The 20,960-nt window shown below is 43.2% G+C and overlaps 1 protein-coding gene across 5 annotated transcripts in view; it reads left to right on the top strand.

Annotated features, from left to right (window-relative positions):
• Positions 1–20,960, top strand: part of RAPGEF5 (Rap guanine nucleotide exchange factor 5) — a 430,438-nt gene that overhangs the window by 100,560 nt on the left and 308,918 nt on the right. For 3 of the 5 annotated variants that reach the window (XM_074340840.1, XM_074340842.1, XM_074340843.1), the window contains one exon: positions 20,105–20,192. In XM_074340840.1, coding sequence (XP_074196941.1) covers positions 20,105–20,192 — 88 coding nt within the window. Of the gene's footprint in view, positions 1–13,559; positions 13,784–20,104; positions 20,193–20,960 lie in introns of those variants that run through there. The other 2 variants (XM_074340846.1, XM_074340839.1) reach the window with 2 other exon arrangements.

Below are 20,960 nucleotides of genomic sequence, written 5' to 3'. Positions count from 1 at the left end.
ACCTCAGGACAACCTCATTTGGGAATCTTCTTCTTAGGGACTTCTCCTTCTGCTCTTCAGCCCTGCCAGGACGTGACCCCAACGTGTACTGGTTCCACGCATCTTGTACCATCTATGCCAGGGGTGTCCAAACTTTTTTCAACGTTTTTTACCAAGGGCCATATGTGGTAAAATACACAAACAACCGGGCCACTCACTCGAGCTGAAGTACGTATTGCCTCACCTGGTTTATTTCAGTAAACTAAATATATTTTTGGAATTTGCTGCGGGCCAATTAACAATGGATTGCGGACCGCAGTTGGCCCATGGGTCACAGTTTTGACACCCCTGATCTAAGCCATCTGTAAGCTGCAACTGTGTGAAGCTCCTCAGGGTTTTGATGCTGCAACTGACCTCGGCATGCCCCAGTCCAGACTTGTCCTCTTCTACCGTCTTCACACCCGCCTCTGCTCCCTGCTTCCTCAGTGTCTTCATTCTTTCATCACATGCAGACCACAGCGTCATCTTTAGCCATTCTCTGCGTCCCTTCTGCTATATCCGCTGTGATGCCAAGTCTTGTGGGCTGCTCCTTCTGATTTCCTCTCACTCTGCTTTTCCTTACACATCCACTAGCAGCACGGTTGGCCAGCCCATCAGTGCCCCATGTGTGCACAATGGGTGACACTGTTTGGGGACCAGGGATATTTTGATTTGGGGGATGCCTGGAAGGAAAGGCTAAAGGGCATGGGGAGGCCTGAGGAGGAATGAGGTGAGAGCCAAGGATGGGCTGCAGATTAGGAATCATCTAAGGATCATGGGGTGGGGGGGAGTGTCGCTGAATGAGGGACGGGGTGAAGGCCTCTAATGCATGCATTCCGTGGTAATAAAAGGAAGTTGAAAGTTTAACGGTTTGTTTTGGGGGATTACAGATTAGTATCAATGTCAAACTGTCAACAACTACCAGGTAATGTTGGTGTCGGAATATCATGGATCATTGCAGAAGTGCCCTCTTTGTTGCTTGAATTTTCTTCCTCTAATAGCCTACATGCTACTATCATATTTTATTATGTAATTTTGGTTAAATGCACCATTTCATCTATTCGTGGAGTCAACAAACACTTACTGAGTATATTTCTGAATGTTGACATTTGGTAGCGAACAAAATTGACAGAGTCCTTGTTATTTCTCTTCAACACTTCCTGCTCCAATTAATATTTTTCAGCTGATTGTTAAACAGTTAGTCACCAAATATATGTGTATATACACATACATACATAGATACACACATACAACACACATATGGCAAATATATTACTAAAACCTCAGATACAGACTTTTAACTCATTTATTATAATCAAAATGAAGATTCTAAAGAGTAATGATACCCAGTGATTACTGAGGTATTGAGCACTGTACAAGGAGTATTATTTTCCTTTGACGGCTTTTTTATTTAGAGGATGAAATGGAAACAATATGGGGACATTTTCAAAATTGTAGGAATTATCCCCTCGGTCATTCCAGACTTTTGTTTTCATTGCTTTCCTCCTTCAGTTTTAGACTTGAGAACTTTGAAGCTTATTTTTCAAAGTTTATGTGAGGAGAACAAACTTAATTACTTGGTCTGGTATCCTTCTGACTCCTTAAAGTTGTAATATAAGTAACTTTCAGTTTTTAAGTTTAAAGGGCAAAGAGAGAAGTAGTTACCTCCATTCTTCTCCCAATTCTGCTTGTTCAGATGCCCCAAAGCACCAGTGATATATGCAGTTCCCCTCACCTCTCATCCAAGTGCAAAAAAACTTCCTCTCAATTTTTTTCGTTTAAATATTATAATAACCATAAGTTTTCAGAGAAGTCAATCAGTTTAAAATATGACAGTTAAAAAGAAAAAGAGTTATCACACAGCCCTCACTGAGTGGTCAGAGATAATAAATTATAAACTGCTGGTTATTTTCTGGATTGAAGTCAAGGAAGGCAACAGTTTGGCCCACATTGGGCAAGCATGAGAATGAATGCCATCTGTGATTAAGCGCTTGATTCGTCACACTCCAAGTATCCTCTCGGCCATCCGCTTGCTTGCGTACACTTGGTGACGGTCCAAGGGAGGAAGTGGGTGTGAGGAAACCAGTGGAAAATGCCCAGTTTTCATTGTCAAATCTCCTAAAGGAATAAGACTTGTCTGGACACATTTAAAATGGAGAAGTGCTAGTTATAGAAGCAGGAACTTACCTAGATTGTCCCCAGGGTCATGGGCAGGAGGGGACAAGAAAGAGATGCCTTTGGTGAAGGTGTCTGTATACACCAACGTGAAGAGACATGGGGACAGAAGGATGGGTCCCTGGAGACTTAGCTTTTATCCTGTGAAGCCGGGCATCTCACCCTCCAGGAGGGCCCTTGGATCTCCTGTGCACGGGTGCACGTGCCAGCCTTTCTTTCCACGTGGTTTTGAAGTCAAAGTTTATTGAATAAGCATTCCAGGGGCCAGGCCCTGACTTGTGCATTTTGGAGGCATTGTCTGGTTTAGTCCCCTTAGGACACAAGGACTACACAGCCAGGAAAGCCTCACTGAACAGGTGACATTTGAACAAAGTCCTGAAGGACGTGGGAATAGCCAGTGCCATTTCCTAAGGTGGGAGGTCCCTGGTGTGCTTGGGGGGCAGCCAGCAGGCCAGTGTGGCTGGAGAGGAATAGGAGGTGACTTGAGAAAGAAAAAGCCTGACAGAGAGCTCTGTAGACAACTGTGATGGCTTTGGCTTTTCCTTAGAATGAAATGGGGAGGAGGGCAGTGTAATGGAGGTATTGAGAAAGAGTTTGATTTGGGGCATATTTTGGAGCTAACAGGTGTTCTGATAGATGGCAGGTCAGGTATCAGAGAAGGAGGGTCATCAAGGATGCTTCCATAGTCATCAGCTGGAGCCCCTGGAAGGATGGAGAGGCTGTTACTGTGATGGAAAGACTTCCTGGACAATCGTTTGGGGGAAGACCCGGCATTGCTCCTAAACCAACTAAGTTAGGGGAGACCATTCAGTGTCAAGTTGGAGAGGTGAAGTTGGGACTTGGAGTTGTGAGCCGGTGAGTAGAAGAGAGGTCTGGGCTGGGGTACACATTTGGAGTCCTGGGCGTATCGGTGCCCTGAAAGGCCACAGGACTGGATGGAATCACCAAGGGAATAAGAGGAGAAGAGGACTGAGAACAGAGCCCTGGCCTTTCAGTGTTCAGAGGTTGGGGAGAGGCAGCCAAGGAGACGGAAGGAACAACCACTGCAGCAGGAGGCACAGAGTGCAGGGACTTGGAGGCCACCAAGCATGTATGTCTAGGCACGTGCTGGTCTGTCTGTGCACAGAGACGTCACACCCCAAGCGAAAGTCATGTACTTTACTCAGGGTCGAGGAGTCAGGCATGAGTCAAGCAAACACAGTTTTAATGGAGAGAAACAGCTTCTTTTTTCCTTCCATGAGGAGGGAAAAAAAGACCGTTTTAGCAGTTTGCATCATAGGGGCCTGTGAGAAAGACCGGTGTGAGTTCAGTAACTGAATGGAGATTTCAGCAGCATCAATTAGTCATTAATCCACTTCTTCATTTGCTGTGTGCATGTGGGTTCTAACCAGGCTGGAATTTGATTAACAAAACCATCATGGTCTCCATTTTCCCCAAATCCTTGAATCTAAAGATAGCTTTTGAAATGTTAGGTCATGCTATAGTGCACTCCTAGAAACGTTTTATTTTTATTCTCCTAATTTAATAGGAAAAAACTAGACATGGGTCCTCAACGGACAAATTAGAAATGAAAACCAAAGTTCACCATATCATCACCTTCTTATGCGTCCAAAGTGCATTTTCCCGCCATCGACGGTCCTTAGCGTCTGAGAGCTATTCTTCCAGGATTTATGACTTAAAACTCTCCATTCTTTAAACTCTTTCAACAACTCTTGCATGCAGGCTGCGCACACTGTTTGGTTTGGACTGGATCCGGCTGCGTCACAGCGTGAGCTTGAAACTAAGGGAAACCAAAGTCTGCCTTGTGGGGAAACGTTGGCAGGAGACATGAACCTGAAGCCTCAGGGTCCTACAAGGTCAGGGCCTGGGTGAGGCAGTTTGGAATGCAGAGCCTGGAGTCATCCCTGGGAGCTTGTGGCTGGGACAGTGGGCGGAGAGGGAGCTCACGAGGATCAGTTCACTCATCCACTCAATATTCATTTAGTGAATGACTCCAGTGTCTCATGGACTCTGTTTCTGCGTGAATTAACAATTTGTTTATTTTGTGACATTGAAGAAACCAGACATAGCCTAAATATGAGAGGTCTAGAGATAGTAGATGGGGGGATAGAGCACCCGTTGTTGAGTCCGGCCTGCTTGGGTTCAAATCCAAGGCCCGGCCAGTGTTACCGTGAGGCATTGTTTACCCTCCTTGGGTCTCAGCCGTCTCCTCCAAAGGAGCCATTAGGTACGTTCCTTGAGGTGCTGTTGTGAAGGTCACAGGTGATACATGGAAAATACCTGACAGTGCTCCTCACATCACAGGGACTCAATATATTACAACGTTGTCAGTATTTTGTTTGTTGTAACAAGGTGTGGGGGAAGCATGTAGCCTAAAGGAGGCTTCCCGCGCAGAGGCTGAGAACCTGAAGAGTTGTTGGTCTAGAAGAGGGGTGGTGGGTGTTCTACATCCAGGCTACTGCTCACCATGCTTTGCCTGGTAGATACCGACAACCAATCACCCCCTCCTTTCATTCAAGATGCTTCAGAATTGTGGCTCCAGGGCAATCCCAAATTCACTGGAGTTTGCTTGTACTATGTTTCCCCGAAAATAAGACCTAGCCAGACAATCAGCTGTAATGCGTCTTTTGGAGCAAAAATTAACATAAGACCCAGTCTTATTTTACTATTATATAAGACTGGGTGTATAGTATAATATAACATAATATAATATAATAAATATAATATAATATAATATAATAATATAACATAATACAGGGTATTATATTAATTTTTCCTCCAAAAGCTGCATTAGAGCTGATTGTCCAGCTGGTCTTTTCGGGGAAACACAATAAGATGTAACCTCTCACACAATAAGATGTAACCTCTCACTACGTCATCCCAGCAGGAAGCCAAGATGAGACAGTTCTGAAAGCTTTTGTGTCGACACCTTTTTGAATGAAGTGAAAGGATTTGACTCAAAAACAGCCCCCAGCAGTGAAAATCAAGCAGACTCTCTAACCATCAGACCCTTTAGGTCCATCCATGTGTAGCAAATGTGAAATCTAAAAAAACAGCGACAAAAAAAGAAAAACGAACAAAACAAAACAAAAACAGACTCATAGAAACAGAGTTGAAACTGATGGTTGCCAGAGGTGGTGGGGAGGGGGCTGGGGAGATGTGTGAAAAAGAGGAAGGGGAATGTCGTCAATAACATTGTGATACGTTTGCATGGCCGGAGATGGTGACTAGATTTCATGGGGTGATCCCATTGTGAGGTACAGAAGTGTCGAATCACTATATTGCACACTGGAAACTAATACGATGTTGTAAACCGACTACACTTCAAAAGGAGAGTGATTGAGCCTCACTGGCAGCTTCGACTCCAGAAGACTCCTCAGCCAGGAACACGCTGAGAAAGAATTTGAAAGTCTCTCGATTCTCTAAGAAGTCAGCCTCCCCTCACTTCTCTAGTGTAGATGCTGCCTTCCCTCCCTGGCTCAGCTGAAGCCCAGTCCTGCCGGACTCTGGGGAGACAGGAAGAGAGCAGGGTCGTGCTCCTCGGCACCCCACTTCCTCCTCCAACCACCACCCCGTGGTCCTCAGAGCTGGCCATGAGGAAGTGGGAAGTGCATTTTCTTCCCCATCTGAACCCATGGTCTTACTGCTCACGTGAGATCACCGTAGGCTAAAATGTCTTAGCACTAATAATATCCACCCCTATGCACAGGACACTGAAATAGATCATTGATGATAAACACACACCCCCTGAAAGAGGAAACCAGTTAGGGGTGAGAGCCAGGGTATTCTTGGTTTCAGATTCCTAATTTGGCCTGTTCTGGGTGTTTCTGCTGCCTGTTGGCCGAAAGTGGGCTTCTGCCCATACCGGTAGTGCATGCTGAGGACAGCCACTTTGATGTGTATCTCTTGGTGATTGAGCCCATCTCAGATCCCTCAAACAGGATACTTCCCGGTACATGGCTTCTTTCCTGCAATGCTTCTCCTTCAAAGGCCCAGGAAACAAACAAACACATAAGCAAACAAACAAAACTACAGAGTCAAGCCTGCTGCTTCTAGACCCTGGACGGACCCTTCCACGTTCCAAAGTCACAGTCGTGTCAGCCAACAGTTAGGATATGAAAGCAGGAGGTGTTTTGTGAGAGAGAATTAGGAGAGCAACAAACCCAGGAGTGAGCACAAACACACTAGGAAAACTGGTTTCACTTGATCAAACCAACCTCTGAAGCCATAGTGCGAGAGGCAAGGAAAGCAGGAACCTCTAAAATCAGGTAGCGAATTCACTGAGGTCAAATCTGACTCAGTAAGAAGATAAAACTTTGAGTCAATTAAGCAAGAATGAGATGAGATAAAACTGTTGTAGATTCACTGATTAATACTGGAAAATAAGAAATTTCCATGAGAAAAGCAAGTATGCTACGGGCACAGATAAGATAATGGCACTAGATAGAGTGATTCCACAGATGCTGTCAGAGTGATTTCTCAGCATTCTGGATGTCTTACCTTCCCTTAACTAATACTAATCTCCTGCTCTGTGCCAAGAACCATGGGGAGCCTTTTCCATACACTAATTAGCTCATTTACTCCCAAGAGTAATCATACACAGCATGTATTATTTTCCTCCATGTAACAGAGGGCAGAACGGACTCAGAAAAATTTAGTGACTATCCTGGCAGAAGGGAATGGAGTTTGACTGTGAACCCAGGTGGTCCAGACTCCAACCAAAATCTGGTCTCTTAATGGGCTCACCACACAGCTTCCCAATGACAGCAGAGAGCAACTTCTTTCAGTGCCCTTGGGGCTTCTCTTTATATGTCCTGCTCTTTCTCTAGATCATTGGTTCTGTCTTAAGGTGCACCTTGTGGATGAAAAAGGGTTTCTATAGAAAGTAACCTCACAGGGTGATCTGATCATAAATTCCTAGATGGACAGGTGATGGTAGGTAGTCTGTGCCAGCGCTGTCATTTCTTTAGTGAAAGGTTGGAAGCCAGCCCTGTCCATTGTTCTTGTGCTTCTAGGTTCACATACCTTTGAAATGCCAGAAGCAATACCCCTCAAAGGGGGTATTAACCCTCAAGAGAGCTCATAATCTTGTTAACTATCCTGTAACCCAATCCCTGCCTTGCCTTCTCCCACCTCCATGTATGTTCCCTCCTTACTTTCAAACACATGCAAGAAGCTGCAAAACTGTTCTTCTGTAAAGCACTTGCGATCTTGCTCCCCAGCATATGTCATCAGTTTGGCTCAAAGAAACTCTTATTAAAATTCTCTACAGGTTTGGATGTTTCTTACACTGACAGTCCTGTAAGGACTGAGGACAGCTGGTCCAAGTCCAGGTGGCTGGGCCCCACCTCCAGCATCTCTGATTGCTGAGGTTTGGCAGAGGTTTGGGGTCAAGCCTGAGACTTTGCATTTCTAACAAGTTCCCAGATGCTACTGGTGCTGGTGGCCCAGTGGGCCACGCTGAGGACCACCGCGAAGGCTGACCCTGCCTTTCTTTCTTGGAGCCCAGGACTAGTACTTCAGAGAGGCTCTCTGAACACACTCTTATTCCAACAACTACATAAGCAACGGACTCGGTTTTGTTTAATTATAAGCAGTCGCATTTTTCTCTATTGCAAAAGTAGAGTTGTGTAGCTATTGCAGAAGTGAAATAGCTTCCAGTGGGTTGGCCCACACACCAACAACCGTTTGGAGGAGCCACACTTTTTTCCTATGAGGTCCTGCCCTCTGAGTCCTGGAAAGTGGCTCATGCCCATTTCGTTTCAGACTCAACCTGTTTGGAGAGGGGGTGTTTCCTGGATTGGGCTCAAATTGCAAACTTGATCTTGGATAGGTTGCTGTAGGCCTCCAGTGGATGCCGGCGGAGGGGGGTTTCTTTTCCAGGCCAAACTGCCAGGAGTACTGTTAGAAGGCGGTCAAAACAGCTTTCCCTGACGCCTGCTATCTCTGCTTTCCACTTTGCCCTGCCATTCTCGTCAAAGTTATTTATACCCTCTAACTAGCGCTGTCCAATAGAAATAGATCATGAGCCACATATGTAATTTAACCTTTCTAGTAGCCACATTAAAATTAGCTTACATTCTTTTTCTTTATCCCGAGCCTTTGAAATCTGGTGTTATTTAGCACCGACAGCATGTCTCCATTCAGAACAGCCATATTTCAGCTGTCAGTAGCCACATGTGGCCAGTGGCTACTGTGCTGGACAGTGCAGCTCTCCTACGTTTGGAATTGTCGCCACATCGGAACCTAGAAAGAACCACTCTATGAAAGGTGGAAATATCCAGACATTCCTGCATGAGCATTGGTTTATGTTTATTAAGTGTATCTATGTTAGTAGCCCAAACACGGCCGTGCCTCAGAATTGACTGGGATGCCTGTTAAAAATATGACACCCTGTGCGTAATCCCAGATGTACTTATTAGAATGTGGAGGGAGAGGGAGCTGCATATTTAATAAGCTCCCAGGGGAATTTTGTAGCATCCAGCCCAGGACTTCCCACAGAAGGACATTTCCAAACCACCAGATGAGAAGTATGAAACCCCACCTAGGGGTGTCAGGCCAGAGGCTGTAGGGCCACATAGCATCCAGCTCCTTTATCTGTCTGCTAAATGGTGTCTTTTCCTCGTACCTGAAGCCTGATTTGCAAGGGTATGTACTCTTAACAGATAAACGTTTTGATCTTTTGTCAGGATTAGGTTATCATCCAATTTGTAGATAAACGCTGCTCACAGGGCTTTCTTATCTTGCTTTTGTGATTAGTTTTTTTTTAATTTAGGGGAGACCTGGATGTAGAGATTTGTGTGCAGATGCTGCCACCTAGTGATGGGAGATGCTATTGACACACGTTGGAATAAATGTGGGATTGCCCTCTGCTGGTAAACACAGGTGCCATTTATACACAGGGTTTTGCCCCTTTGGGTCTATTGATCACGGCCACTGCAGACATTGTAAAGCAGGGGTTCTCCAATGTGGTTCTTGGATCAGCAGCAACAGCATCCCTGGGTGCTTGATAGAAACGCAAATCCTTGGGTCCTCCTCCAGATGTGCTGAATTAGGAAGGCCTAGTGTGGGTCCAGTAATCTGTGGTTTGATAAGCCTTCCAGGTAATTCTAACACATGCTGACGTGTGAGAACCACTGCTGCAGCACAAAATAAATGGTTCTTGATCTTTTAGAGGCATGGACAGTTGTCCTAGGGAAAAAGATACAAAGGCACATGCATCCAGACTTTCGCAACCGCTGTAGGAGAGTTCATAGATCACATAAATTGGACTCCGGTTCCATACCCTGTGGAGGTGGGTGGCGGGTGGGCAGAGGTAAAGAATGGCCCATCCTTCTCATATACATGAGCGACAACAAGAAAGACACACTTCATTTTAAAGATCTATATCCTGGTTAGAGGGGTGGGTTTTAGAATACTGGTAGCCTGCACAGTGGCTTTGTCTAGATTAGAAAAAGATACCTTTACTCAAGCAAAATCATGTTGTTGTTGTTTTTATTAGCATATTTTTTATTGTTCAGCAATACAAATTATGTCAATGATATTACAACAAACAAAGTTCACATTGGTTTGGTATGAATTAAACAAATTAAATTATTGATGATCCAATAATACAAAACTTTACATTTTCATCAGACTATTCGGAATTCAGTATCGCTAGGATATAATACTTTGTTTTGAAATAGTTACTTGTCTTGCTTTCACAGAAACGGTATCTTTTGGCAATTTCAATGTTTACTTGCTCCAATATCTCATTTTCTGTAGAAATGCTGGCTATATTTGGCAGTCTTTCTGTGATACTATAATCCTCAGATATAGTATTAACTTGGGTAGGTGTTTTTTTTTAATAAAATTTAATTTTGAGAGGCTATATTTCCCGCTGATTATATTTCCCACTGCCAAGTGAACTATATCCTGAAAATTACAAAAGTATTAGGAAATTCCTAGTGAATTATTGCTGTAAATATACTGCAATGCCTAAGAGGCACACACATTAGAATTTAGAAAGCAATATAAAGTTTTCAGTCCCTCGTACATGGTGACCTATCAATATCACATCTCCCACTATGTTTGTAAGTTAGTTTCAGTAGTAAATTTGACATTCTGAAGCAGTGGCATACTGCATAATTAAAGTGGCATATCTCTATCTTAATTTTTCTCATTATATGTCATCCAGAAAACTGGGATGTCCATCACATCCTTTCAGTATTGTAAATCTTATTTTAATAATGAAGTTACTATATCTAATGTAGAAAAAACAAATTGATTTTAAAATCTAGTTTGCAATCACAGAAGGTCTGATTATGGTAATTTCACTTGAATCTTTTTCCTCCTTTTTTTTTTTTTTAAATGGTGGATTCTGCAATTTGTTTAACATCAGTAACAGATGTTTGATAAATGTGATCACTGATTTTCTTCAAAGGATTTTTAAATTCCTTTGATCCTCTCAAGAGCAGTATGCATATTGAATTTTGTTCCTGCATCATTTGGCTTGTATCACTAATTTTACTTAACATAGCACCTAAAATTAGTACTAAGTGAATACAATTTAAAGTTGATATTTTCAGAAGCATACCTTTGGCTTGCATTCTAAAATCTTTACCAAAAAAAAAATCAACTCTTTTCAAGTGAGTATTGCCTACTGCTCCTTTCCATCGTGCTTTTGAAAATAGCCTCAGATTTAGGTTTGGTAAATATATTTTCTTAATGCAGTTCCATATTTCATGTAACTGTAAAGGTCTCGGGCAATATTTAAAAACCTCAAAATGTCAAAGATTTTTTCTGTGTTATTCACTATCAAGTGAATGCAGAATAAGAGATATAGAATGCCCTAGAAGTATTTTAGAGGATTTTTGGTTGCAAGTCATTGTTTTCTACATATATTTGCAGCATTATCGTATTCCTGGACCTTAAATTATGTTTTATTTAGACATAGTTTTTATAATAAGTGGCCCATTGACAGCACGTATGGTCTACTAGACCACATTGGAAAGATCAAATGTGCATGTAAGGAAATAGCTATATTTGGGGAATTAACAACCTAATGGTAATTATTATCTGTTCTATAAAGTTTGCATCAGGATTTACATCCAGTACAACTGAATGTTGTTAAAAACATTTTTTCTCTTATTCAAACTGATTTATTTAATCACATCTGTCATTTTTTTCATTTGTCAGCTCTTTGTTCTGTCCCCTAAATAATTATTTGGAGTTGATGTTTGTATTTTGCAGCATAAATGTGCTGCCATAATATTATCAGTATTTGCTGTAGTTTCTGCCAAATGAGCACAGCACATGTTATCACGGTCATCCCTGATCGTTCGATGTTGCTTCAAATTGAGTGATGCCTGGTATATGTTCATCAGAGGCTGATTGATATATTTTCTTGCTTTTATGTGACATTGTTCTGCAGTATTGACAATGATGTCTTTTCAAGTGAGACTTTGCATTTGAATATGGAGTCCTACCCTGGGTGTGCACTTTCTTTCTGTTGCATTTATGGAGAATCTGTGGCTGCCTCCTACCAGTCTTGCATGCATCCTCACACTTCAGGTTTTCACTTACCCACACAGAGCTTAAAACAGAAACAAAACAGACTATTTCGAGGTAGAATAAAATAGCAAGAATCTAGTGATTTTCACTCCCCCCCCCCATTTGGAAAAATTGGAGTGTAAGAAGTTTCTCAAAACTTCCTGCCCATTTTGTCCTTAGAGAGTGGAAATTACTTTTCAGAGGTGAATAATTTTCAACCAGAGTGTCCCATTCTCTAATACTCAAATTACATGGTCACATACCGGGGTTAAAGATAGTATATTCAGAGTAATGGTTTCATAGGTGTTTTGTCTCTTCCTGCCTTATTACTGTTCTTCAGTATGACTGGCCCAGAGGTAGAGGATGCCCACCTGTGACTTACGCCTTCTGCACTCCATAAAAACCAGGGATTCTCAGGTTCCTTTCCCTTCCCTCTGATATTCCTTGTATTTTCCCCCAAAGCATATTCAAGTATCCAAATAATTTTCCTGCAGTTTCTTTCTTAGTGGTTTTCCATTTTCTGTTTTCTAACCCTAATTTAAAAAATATTTTTGACATCTAGGGGAAAAAATGGCATAATGGCTTAGTGTTTTATATGGGTATTTGTAATATCTTAATATATCCCTTTATGAAGAAAAGTTAATATTCATACTGATGAAATTTGTACAAAAATTGCTATGACAAAACTAGTGTAACATTCTATAATCATCTCTAGAAAATATCTTTGGAATACTCAGTGGATTATCAATGGCAAATTATTAATTATTATCCAATGATTGTGCCCACAATGAAAGTACTGAAAGCTCAACAATACCCTTTAAGTTGAGTATCAAATGTCAGGTGACATACATTGTAAGATGGAGAGTAAATTTAGCAGGCCTCTGACATCAAAGAGCTTTTTTAAAAATTTTAACTTTGTCACCTATTATTATCAGTTATCTCCTTGTTTGGAAGCACAAGTAAAGTAAAACATAATAAAAAATAAAGCCACGAAGTCCTTCAATGATGAGAATAGTCATGTGAAGGTGAAGTCAAACACTGTGAAACAACGCTGGCAAAACAAGACACAGGCGGGGCGGCCCGCTTCAGGGCAAACCCTCTTAGAGCATAGTCTGGGTTCCCACAGGCGTGCTTCGGCTCTCCCGTCAGGGCGTTGAGGGGACCTTGCTGCACAGTTAACACAGCTTGCCAGATTTGTTCACTTGCCTCGCGAGGTCCCTAGGAAGGGTGAGGTGTGCCGTGTGGAGGGCAAAGGAAGGGCATGAAATATACAGTGGGTGCCAAAAGTATGTATACACGTTTTAAGAAAGGAAAGCGATTAAAATTGTAATACTCAATAGATACCGATAACGAAAATGAATACAAGCCACATTTGACTTCTGCCATGACAAGAAGTGCCCGAAGTGGTTACCATCAGTGTCCAGACACTTCTGATTACGGTGAACTACTGCTTGAGTAACAGTGAGCAAGAGTCCACTTGTATATATATTTTTTGGCACCCCCGGTCGATGGGACAGGATAGTCTGATTCCAACTTTTCCTGACTGCAATCAAACCCTGGAGTTGTCCCGGGCTCCTTGCTCATGACAGATGGACACAGGCGCCCAGAGAGGCAGGGCTGAGAGAGTTCCCAGGAACAGCCTTTGACTCCACACGAAGGAGGAGACCAAGCCCAGACAGGCCGATGATTGGATATGAGGGAAATATGTTCTGAAGATTTCCTTGGAGCTTCTCGGGATGACTTTGAGGTTCTGACAATGAGCCAAATTGTTGGGACATGAAAAACAAGAGAAAAGGAATGATTCTGAAAAGATCTTTTATTTTTCTCTTCTTCAGCAAAGAAAGTCCACATCCGGCTCTTCCTGCCTCCCAGCATCCAGTTCTTCACACTGGGATTTTCAGTCTCCAGCTACCTAAAGGGCATGACACAGCCCAAGTGGTAACAGCATAGGGGCCCAAGACACTTCCTCTTCTCGCCACCTGCCTTCACGTGAAACTTATCTAGTCCTCAGTGCTTTGCCTTGACCATCATGGGACGTCCTGATATTCTGTTTTTTGAGGTAATAACTAAGCGCAGGTTTTTTTCCCTACTAAATTGAATCGAGTGTGCCTACCTAAAATCTTGACATAAGTGAATTCCAGCATGTATTTTCATTGGTGCGACCAAGGAACTTTGATCCCTCTTGCTCTCTGACTGCCTACAGCCATCAGTGTAGGCGATGAGGATAAGGAAGGGTATGAAACTGGCAGCACAGCCCCGTGTCTCGGCCACTTGAACAAGGAAACCTTGTGAGGGCTACAGAAGGTACCCCCTAAAATGAGGTGTGGGTGGTTGCTGACGGATTTCAACTTGGCATGAGTGCTGGTTGTTCAGAAACAAGGTATTATGGGTACATTTTCTCATTTTTCCTCATCTCAGAAAGGAAAGAATTGATGCTTTTGTTCTAACTACAAAGTTGACTAGGAGATGAGAGAGGGTGAAGGAAGTGATGAGGGTTCTGCAGTCCATCTGGAGAAATGAGATGCTCACTCTTTCAACATCCTCTTTTCCACAACAGTGATTTATGCCACTATCAAAACGAGCTCTTAACCATGTGTTCAAGTTGCTCTTCTGTGGACATTAGAAGAATGGGGGAATTGGTTACATGTATGAGTCAGGATAGGCTAAGCTATAGTAACTGAACCGAACCAAACCAAACCCAAACAAACAAAACAAAAAAAACCCGATCTCAGTTATTTTACACAGAAATGATGTATTTCTTATAAGCCTAAAATCTAGTGAAATCAGATAGCCCTCCTCCATCTTGTAAGTTCACTTTCTGGGAGCATGTGTCCTGTAAAGTCACCTTGGCAGGGGAAGAGATGGAGGGTCCCATGGAATATTTGTGAGGGGTCTGGCCTGGGACTTCTCTGCTCATCTCCGATTGACAACAGCTGAATCACGCAGCCCCAAACTAACTGCAAGGGAGGTTGGAACACACAGAGGAACAAATAATATAAGCACCTATACAAAATCGTGCCTTTGGCCTGATGCAAGTAATCTCTAAGGCTTATCACTTCCAAGTAAGACACGTGCATAGGGTTCTCGGCAAGGCTGAGGCCATTGTCAGCTGGCATCCCTCCTTTGACTGGAATGATATCCAGTGAGGTCAGAAGCTTTCAGGGTATGGCTGGCATTCATTCCCCACTTCTCTCTCTGCAGAGGACAGCCACCACAGAGCTTTTCAAAGAGCTCTGTGTAGTTGTCCCATCCCCAATACACTTTTCAATGCTTTTGTGCATGGAGAGTGTGGTAAGATTGTGTGTGTGTGTGCGTGTGGTGGGGGTGGGGACGGGGGGAAGGTTCTGATGATCCACTCTGACAGTAGCTACTACGGGAGGCAGGCTAGTTGCAGATGGGATGGAGGTGCTACTCAGCTGACCTCAAGATAAGGATGACTGTCTACGTCATCCATGTGGTCCCAATGTCATCACAAGTGGCCTTACATGCAGAAGAGGGAAGCAGAAAAGTCAGAGTGAGAAAGATGGCATTGTGAGAAGGGTTTGACTGGCTATCATGGCTTTGAAGATGGAGGAAGGGGATTCAGGCCAAGAAATGTGGAGCACGGATTCTGTGGAAAACAGATTCTCCCCGAGAGTCTCCAGAAAGAAATGCAGTCCTGCTAACACCTTGATTTTAGCCTAGGGAGACCCATTTTAGGCTTCTTACACCCTGAACTTAGGTTCCAGATACTACTTCATGCTCTTTTCAGCCACTAACTATGTGATAATTTGTCACAGCAGTAATAGGAAACAAACACAGTGACCACTGAATCCAAGTGTCAACTTAATGGTACTCCTAGGTTCTAGAGTCAACACATCACATCCTGAATGTCAGGCGAGTCTACCCATGAAAAAAATTGAGTCTTTACAAGCCTTGTAGTCAGTAGTATGCTGGTAAATGTTCAACAGTCAGCACACCAGGAAAAAAAATAAAGCCCTGATTTATAGCATTTGCCAATTTCTAAGTTGTAAATATTCTTACCATTGCTCATGTCAAACTATAAGTATCTTATTACTGAACACAGGTTTGGGAAGAGATGCAGAGTGGCCCACCATCGTATAGTATTTCCATTACATAGATGCAGTAGAGGCAAATAACCTCAAAAACACAGATACTAGTAAAATGTAGTGAAGGTATCTAGGAGTGATGAGTGTTGAGTATTACCTTTATTTTTAACATACGTATTTGTAAGTTTATGGGATTTAAGTGTCATTAAGGCTATATGTAACACGTGTCTCATAAATTTCTTGAAAATTTAACAATTGGTTGTCAGAAGCCAGTTCCAGCTGGCTCTCTCATACCACTGCTTAGATTCCATCCTCTTTCATGTGTCACCCTTAGAATGCATTCTTATATACGCTCCCTGGGCTCTTGCCACTTTGATTGATGAGGTCAGAGCAGGCCTAGTGTTTATCTCACCTACGTTGGGATCTAATTCTTCTTGTAGGGCTGGAGGCATATCCTGGTGAGGTAGGTTAGATGATAGCCTAGGAAATTGACAACCCGCTCCAGGGTACGATGTGAGGTGCCTCACTGGTTACAGGTTACACAAGTAACAGGTGACCGTATACTGCACCTACAGCTGGAGAAAAACAAGACCCGTTTCACCCATCAATGCTAATCCTTATGACTGGGGACTGACCTTTAGCTAATTATAGTGTCATCATACTGTCATTTGCACTGCGGTGACTATGGCTCCCATCATGCATCTGACGCCATGACAGTTTTGGAGGAACCACATAAGGAAGACAAAGGGGGAAACAGAGGGTCCTGCCCAGGGAGAGGAAATGAGTGAATCATGGGACAGCACCAATTCCCACCCTGGGAGGGTTAAAAACCCCGGATCATGACTTCCTTGGGGTGACTGGTTCTCTGAGTTCGCCTACACTTTCTTTTCAAGTGTGTACTTTCATTTTGAACAAATCTCTTTCTCTTTCCTGCATTTGTCTTGGTCTTGAATTCTTTCTTGTACAGAAACAAGAACCTGGTCACCACTGCTGCTGGTTACGTCCTCTCTTGGACATCCTGTGAGCCTTGGGTGACACTGGTAGTCATTGCAAAGTTTTATGCAGGTGTAGGTAGCTTCCTTGGATGGGAGAGGGATTGCCTCTGAGGACGAGGCAGATTTAAGGGGAGTTGAGGGGTTCAGAATTCTCAGCTTCATCCATGTCTGACCAAATATCCTCGTTTGAGTCCCCCTGCTTTCTCATCAGAGCTTCAGTGTAGTGCAGGATGTCTGATTCAATAGACCTTCTGTGGAGCCTGAGAATTTGCATTTCTAACAAGTCCCCACTGACACTGGCTGCTGTTGTGGGAACTACACTTTGAAACTGTCTTAGTTTGAGAGATCTGGTGGGCTTGAATATTCATTTGTTGTTGCAATTTTGCAACCCTGCCACCAGGTGTTGGGCTTGGCTCCCAGTCACGTCTGCCTGGGATTCCAGGAGATGCAGGGTTCCTTCAAAATGGCCCTAGAGGCTACTGACTTTCCATTTCTGTTCTCAGGTGGACATTCATGGCCTTCAATATCTCCTTTACCCTCTGCACTCTCTCTAGTGCCATTAGAAAAGTCAACGGCCCCTACAATCTCTGTAATTACGGTTTCAGTTAGCCTTTGAAGTGTAATGGGTCACCCGAAACTAGAGTGGTTTAAGGGAATAATCATTTGCTCACAATTCTGTGGGTCAGCTAGTCACTCTTTTCAGGTCTAGGCAGTTTGGCTAGATCTGGATGGTCTAGAATGTTATGTCTGGAGCCTTATTTAGGGTGTTGGAGATGGCCTGGCATGGCTAGGGCCTCTCTTCATGTGGTCTCATCCTCTAGGAGGCCAGCCCAGGTGTCCTCAATGGTGGCCCAAGGGCTGCCAACAGCAGCAAGAGGAGGCAAACTACAAATGCATAAGCATTTCTGCAGCTTCTGCTAGTGTCACGTTTGTTAATATCCCAATGGCCTAGGAAAAAAATGGCTAAGGCCAGAATTGGGGCAGAGAAATGAACTCTACCTGTTAGGAGGAAGTGCAAATTACAGTTGACCCTTGAACAATGCTGGAGTTAGGGGCGCTGACCCCCATGCAGTTGAAAATCTGTGTATAACTTTTGACTCTCCCAAAACTTAACTAACAGCCAACTGTTGACTGGAAGACTTACTGATAATATAAGCAGTCGATTAGCACATATTTTATATGTTATATATATTATATAGTGTATTCTTACAGTAAAGTAAGCTAGAGAAAAGAAAATGTTATTAAGAAAAACCATACATAGGAGGGTGGCCGGTTTTCTCAGTGGTTAGAGCACAGTGCTCATAACACCAAGGTCGCCGGTTCGATTCCCACATGGGCCGCTGTGAACTGTGCCCTCCACAACTAGATTGAAAACAGCAACTTGACAGGTAGCTGATGGGTCCTGGAAAAACACACTGTTCCCCAATATTTCCCAACTGAAACAAACAACCCCGCCAAAACAGCAACAACAAAAAACCACTGGAAGAGAAAATACATTTACAGTATTTATTGAAAAAAAAAATCGCGTATAATGTATCCATGCAGGTGAAACCAATTTTGTTCAAGTATCAACTGTGTTGTGTCCACTTTTTCCAGTTTTATTGAGATATAATTGACATACGCGTATAACATATAAATTTAAGGTGTAGAACTTAATGATTTGATATTGTGAAATGATTGCTACAATAAATTTAGTGAACAGCCACCACCTCACATAGTTACAAGTTTTTTTCCTTGTGATGAAAACTTTGAAGATCTACTCTCTTAGCAACTTACAAATATATAACATAGCATTGCTAACCAGAGGTACATGGTGTACCAGGTCCCCAGGACTGATTTATCTTCTAACTGGAAGGTTGTACCTTCTGACCACCTTCACTCAATTCTTCCACCCCCCACCTATGGCAACCACAGATCTGATCTCTCTTTGTATGAGTTCATTTTTTTTCAGTTCCACATATAAGTGATATCATACAATATTTATCAATCTTTGACTTCCTTCACTCAGCACTTGAGGTCCACCCATGTCATCACAAGTGGTAGGATCTCCTTCCCTTTTATGCCTGAATAGTAGTCCTGTGCCTTTTTTCTCTTTCTTCCTTTTTCTTTCTTTCTCTCTCTCCCTTCCTTCCTTCCTTCCTTCCTTCCTTCCTTCCTTCCTTCCTTCCTTCCTTCCCTCCCTCCCTCCCTTCTCTCTCTCTCTCTCTCTCTCTCTTTTTCATTTTAATTTTCGGTCTACCCCAATCACTACCCTGTTTCCCTGCAAATAAGACCTAGCTGGACAGTCAGCTCTAATGCGTCATTTGGAGCAAAAATTAATATAAGACCTGGTCTTATTTTACTATAATATCAGACCCAGTCTTGTAATATAATGTAATGTAATGTAATATAATATAATATAATATAATATAATATAATATAATACTGGGTCTTATATTAATTTTTGCTCCAACAGATACATTAGAGCTGATTGTCCAGCGAGGCTTTATTTTTGGGGAAACACGGTATCTTTACTGTAGCCAAGGAGGGCTACTACAGTCACTTGACTTCCCAGTGTCTTGCACTTCACCAATACTCCATCCCCTATTACCACTGGTGAATAATTCGGGTAATCATGACGTCACTGCATGCCACGATTACCTGTGTTTCATTTCCCTCAATAAAGGAGTTTATCTATGAAGTCCTCAAATACATAAGCAAAACATTGTCACAACTGCATTTTGAGGCTGTTTCCTAGGGTCACTTTCTAAAACCAATTACTGAATCGGGGTCCTGGTAGGGCAAAGATGGCATTCTCAGACGGGATACTTTGAGATGAGTTTACTAAAAGGGTTACTTACCAAGGTGTAGGTAGAATTAAAGTAAATTGGTCATGTTTAGTACAGTCTCCTGGAGTTAGCCCTTATAGGGTGATATTACATCCTAAACCTGAAGGGACAAGGTGAGGACGGAATTTCTGGAATTCTGAGAGGGTAGCTGTGTGGGGATAGTTACCTGATGGTAGCTGAAGTCTTCTATAGATAGAGTTAGCTCCTGATGACCCAGAAGGGAGGCAGCCAGTGGGATAAAAGCCTTGACCTCTCCTTTCTCCTGCCATCTGATCTCCTGCTGGTGCCTTCCCTTGGCCAATCCCAACGGATAGCGCAAGAGAAAGGGGCCATTGATGCATTCCCTATGGGTCAACCTCCCGAGGCATAGAGCATGGTGGTTGTGGGGACACATAAAAGGCCTTATTCTGAGCACGGGTGGCCAGTCTGTCCACGCTTGGGTCAGATGAAGGAAAAGCAATATTCCATGTGATAACAATGTGCTGCTGTCACCCTTTCCAACTTCTAGGCCATATTCACGTGCCTGCACTCATCGAGGATGCGTATCAACTCTGAGGAGGTTGGTGGCGGTCCCATTCCACAGACAAGGCAACAGGGTGAGTAAGTTGTGGACATCTGAGCTTTAAAAGTACCCAGCTGGTTCATGGGTTGGAACCTACTTGTGCTCTCTGGTTGTATCACAAATGCTTCTATCTAGTTAAGGCTACCATATAAGCAGACTCTTCCCATGATGATTAATGCTGTGTTAGTTAGCTAGGGCTGCCACGACAAACTGGGTGGCTTAGAAATGTATTGTCCCACAGTTCTGGAGGTGGGAAGTCCGAGAAAAGGTGGCAGCAGGATTGGTTTCCTCTCACCAGTGAAGCTGTTCTGCCTGTCTCCTGGCTTCTGGTGGTTTGCTGGCCATCTGGCATGTCCGGACTTGTAATGCATCACCCTGACCTCTGCCTTCATTCTCGCGTGGTGTTCTCCCTGTGTGCACGTCTGTCTCTGTGTCCAAATGTCCCGTGTTGTAAAGACACCAGTTCTGTTGGTTTAGGACCCATCTTCATGACCTCATATTAATGTGATCGTCTGCAAAGACCCTGTTTCCGGTCAGGGGCACATGCACGGGTTAGGACCTCAACCTCTTCCTGGAGGACACAATTCAACTCACAACAATGTCCTATTACAAGGCATACCAAGTGCGTTGATTGAGGGCTCTACACCTTTGCAGTGTGAGGAAGACTCAATTTACAGTGCGAGAAAGGCTTCCATACTGTTTGAGTGCTGTGCTTTGTGTTATGTTCTTTAAAAATGGCTCCGAGAACATTGCAATAAGTACTAATCAAAATATGTTATTAACGAGAACAATAGCTTCCCTA

The sequence above is a fragment of the Rhinolophus sinicus genome, linkage group LG09, assembly GCF_036562045.2.
Source record: "Rhinolophus sinicus isolate RSC01 linkage group LG09, ASM3656204v1, whole genome shotgun sequence".
NCBI classification, from domain to species: Eukaryota; Metazoa; Chordata; class Mammalia; order Chiroptera; family Rhinolophidae; genus Rhinolophus; species Rhinolophus sinicus.
Note: the sequence above shows the minus strand (reverse complement) of the source record. Positions and strands in the feature narration are given on the sequence as shown.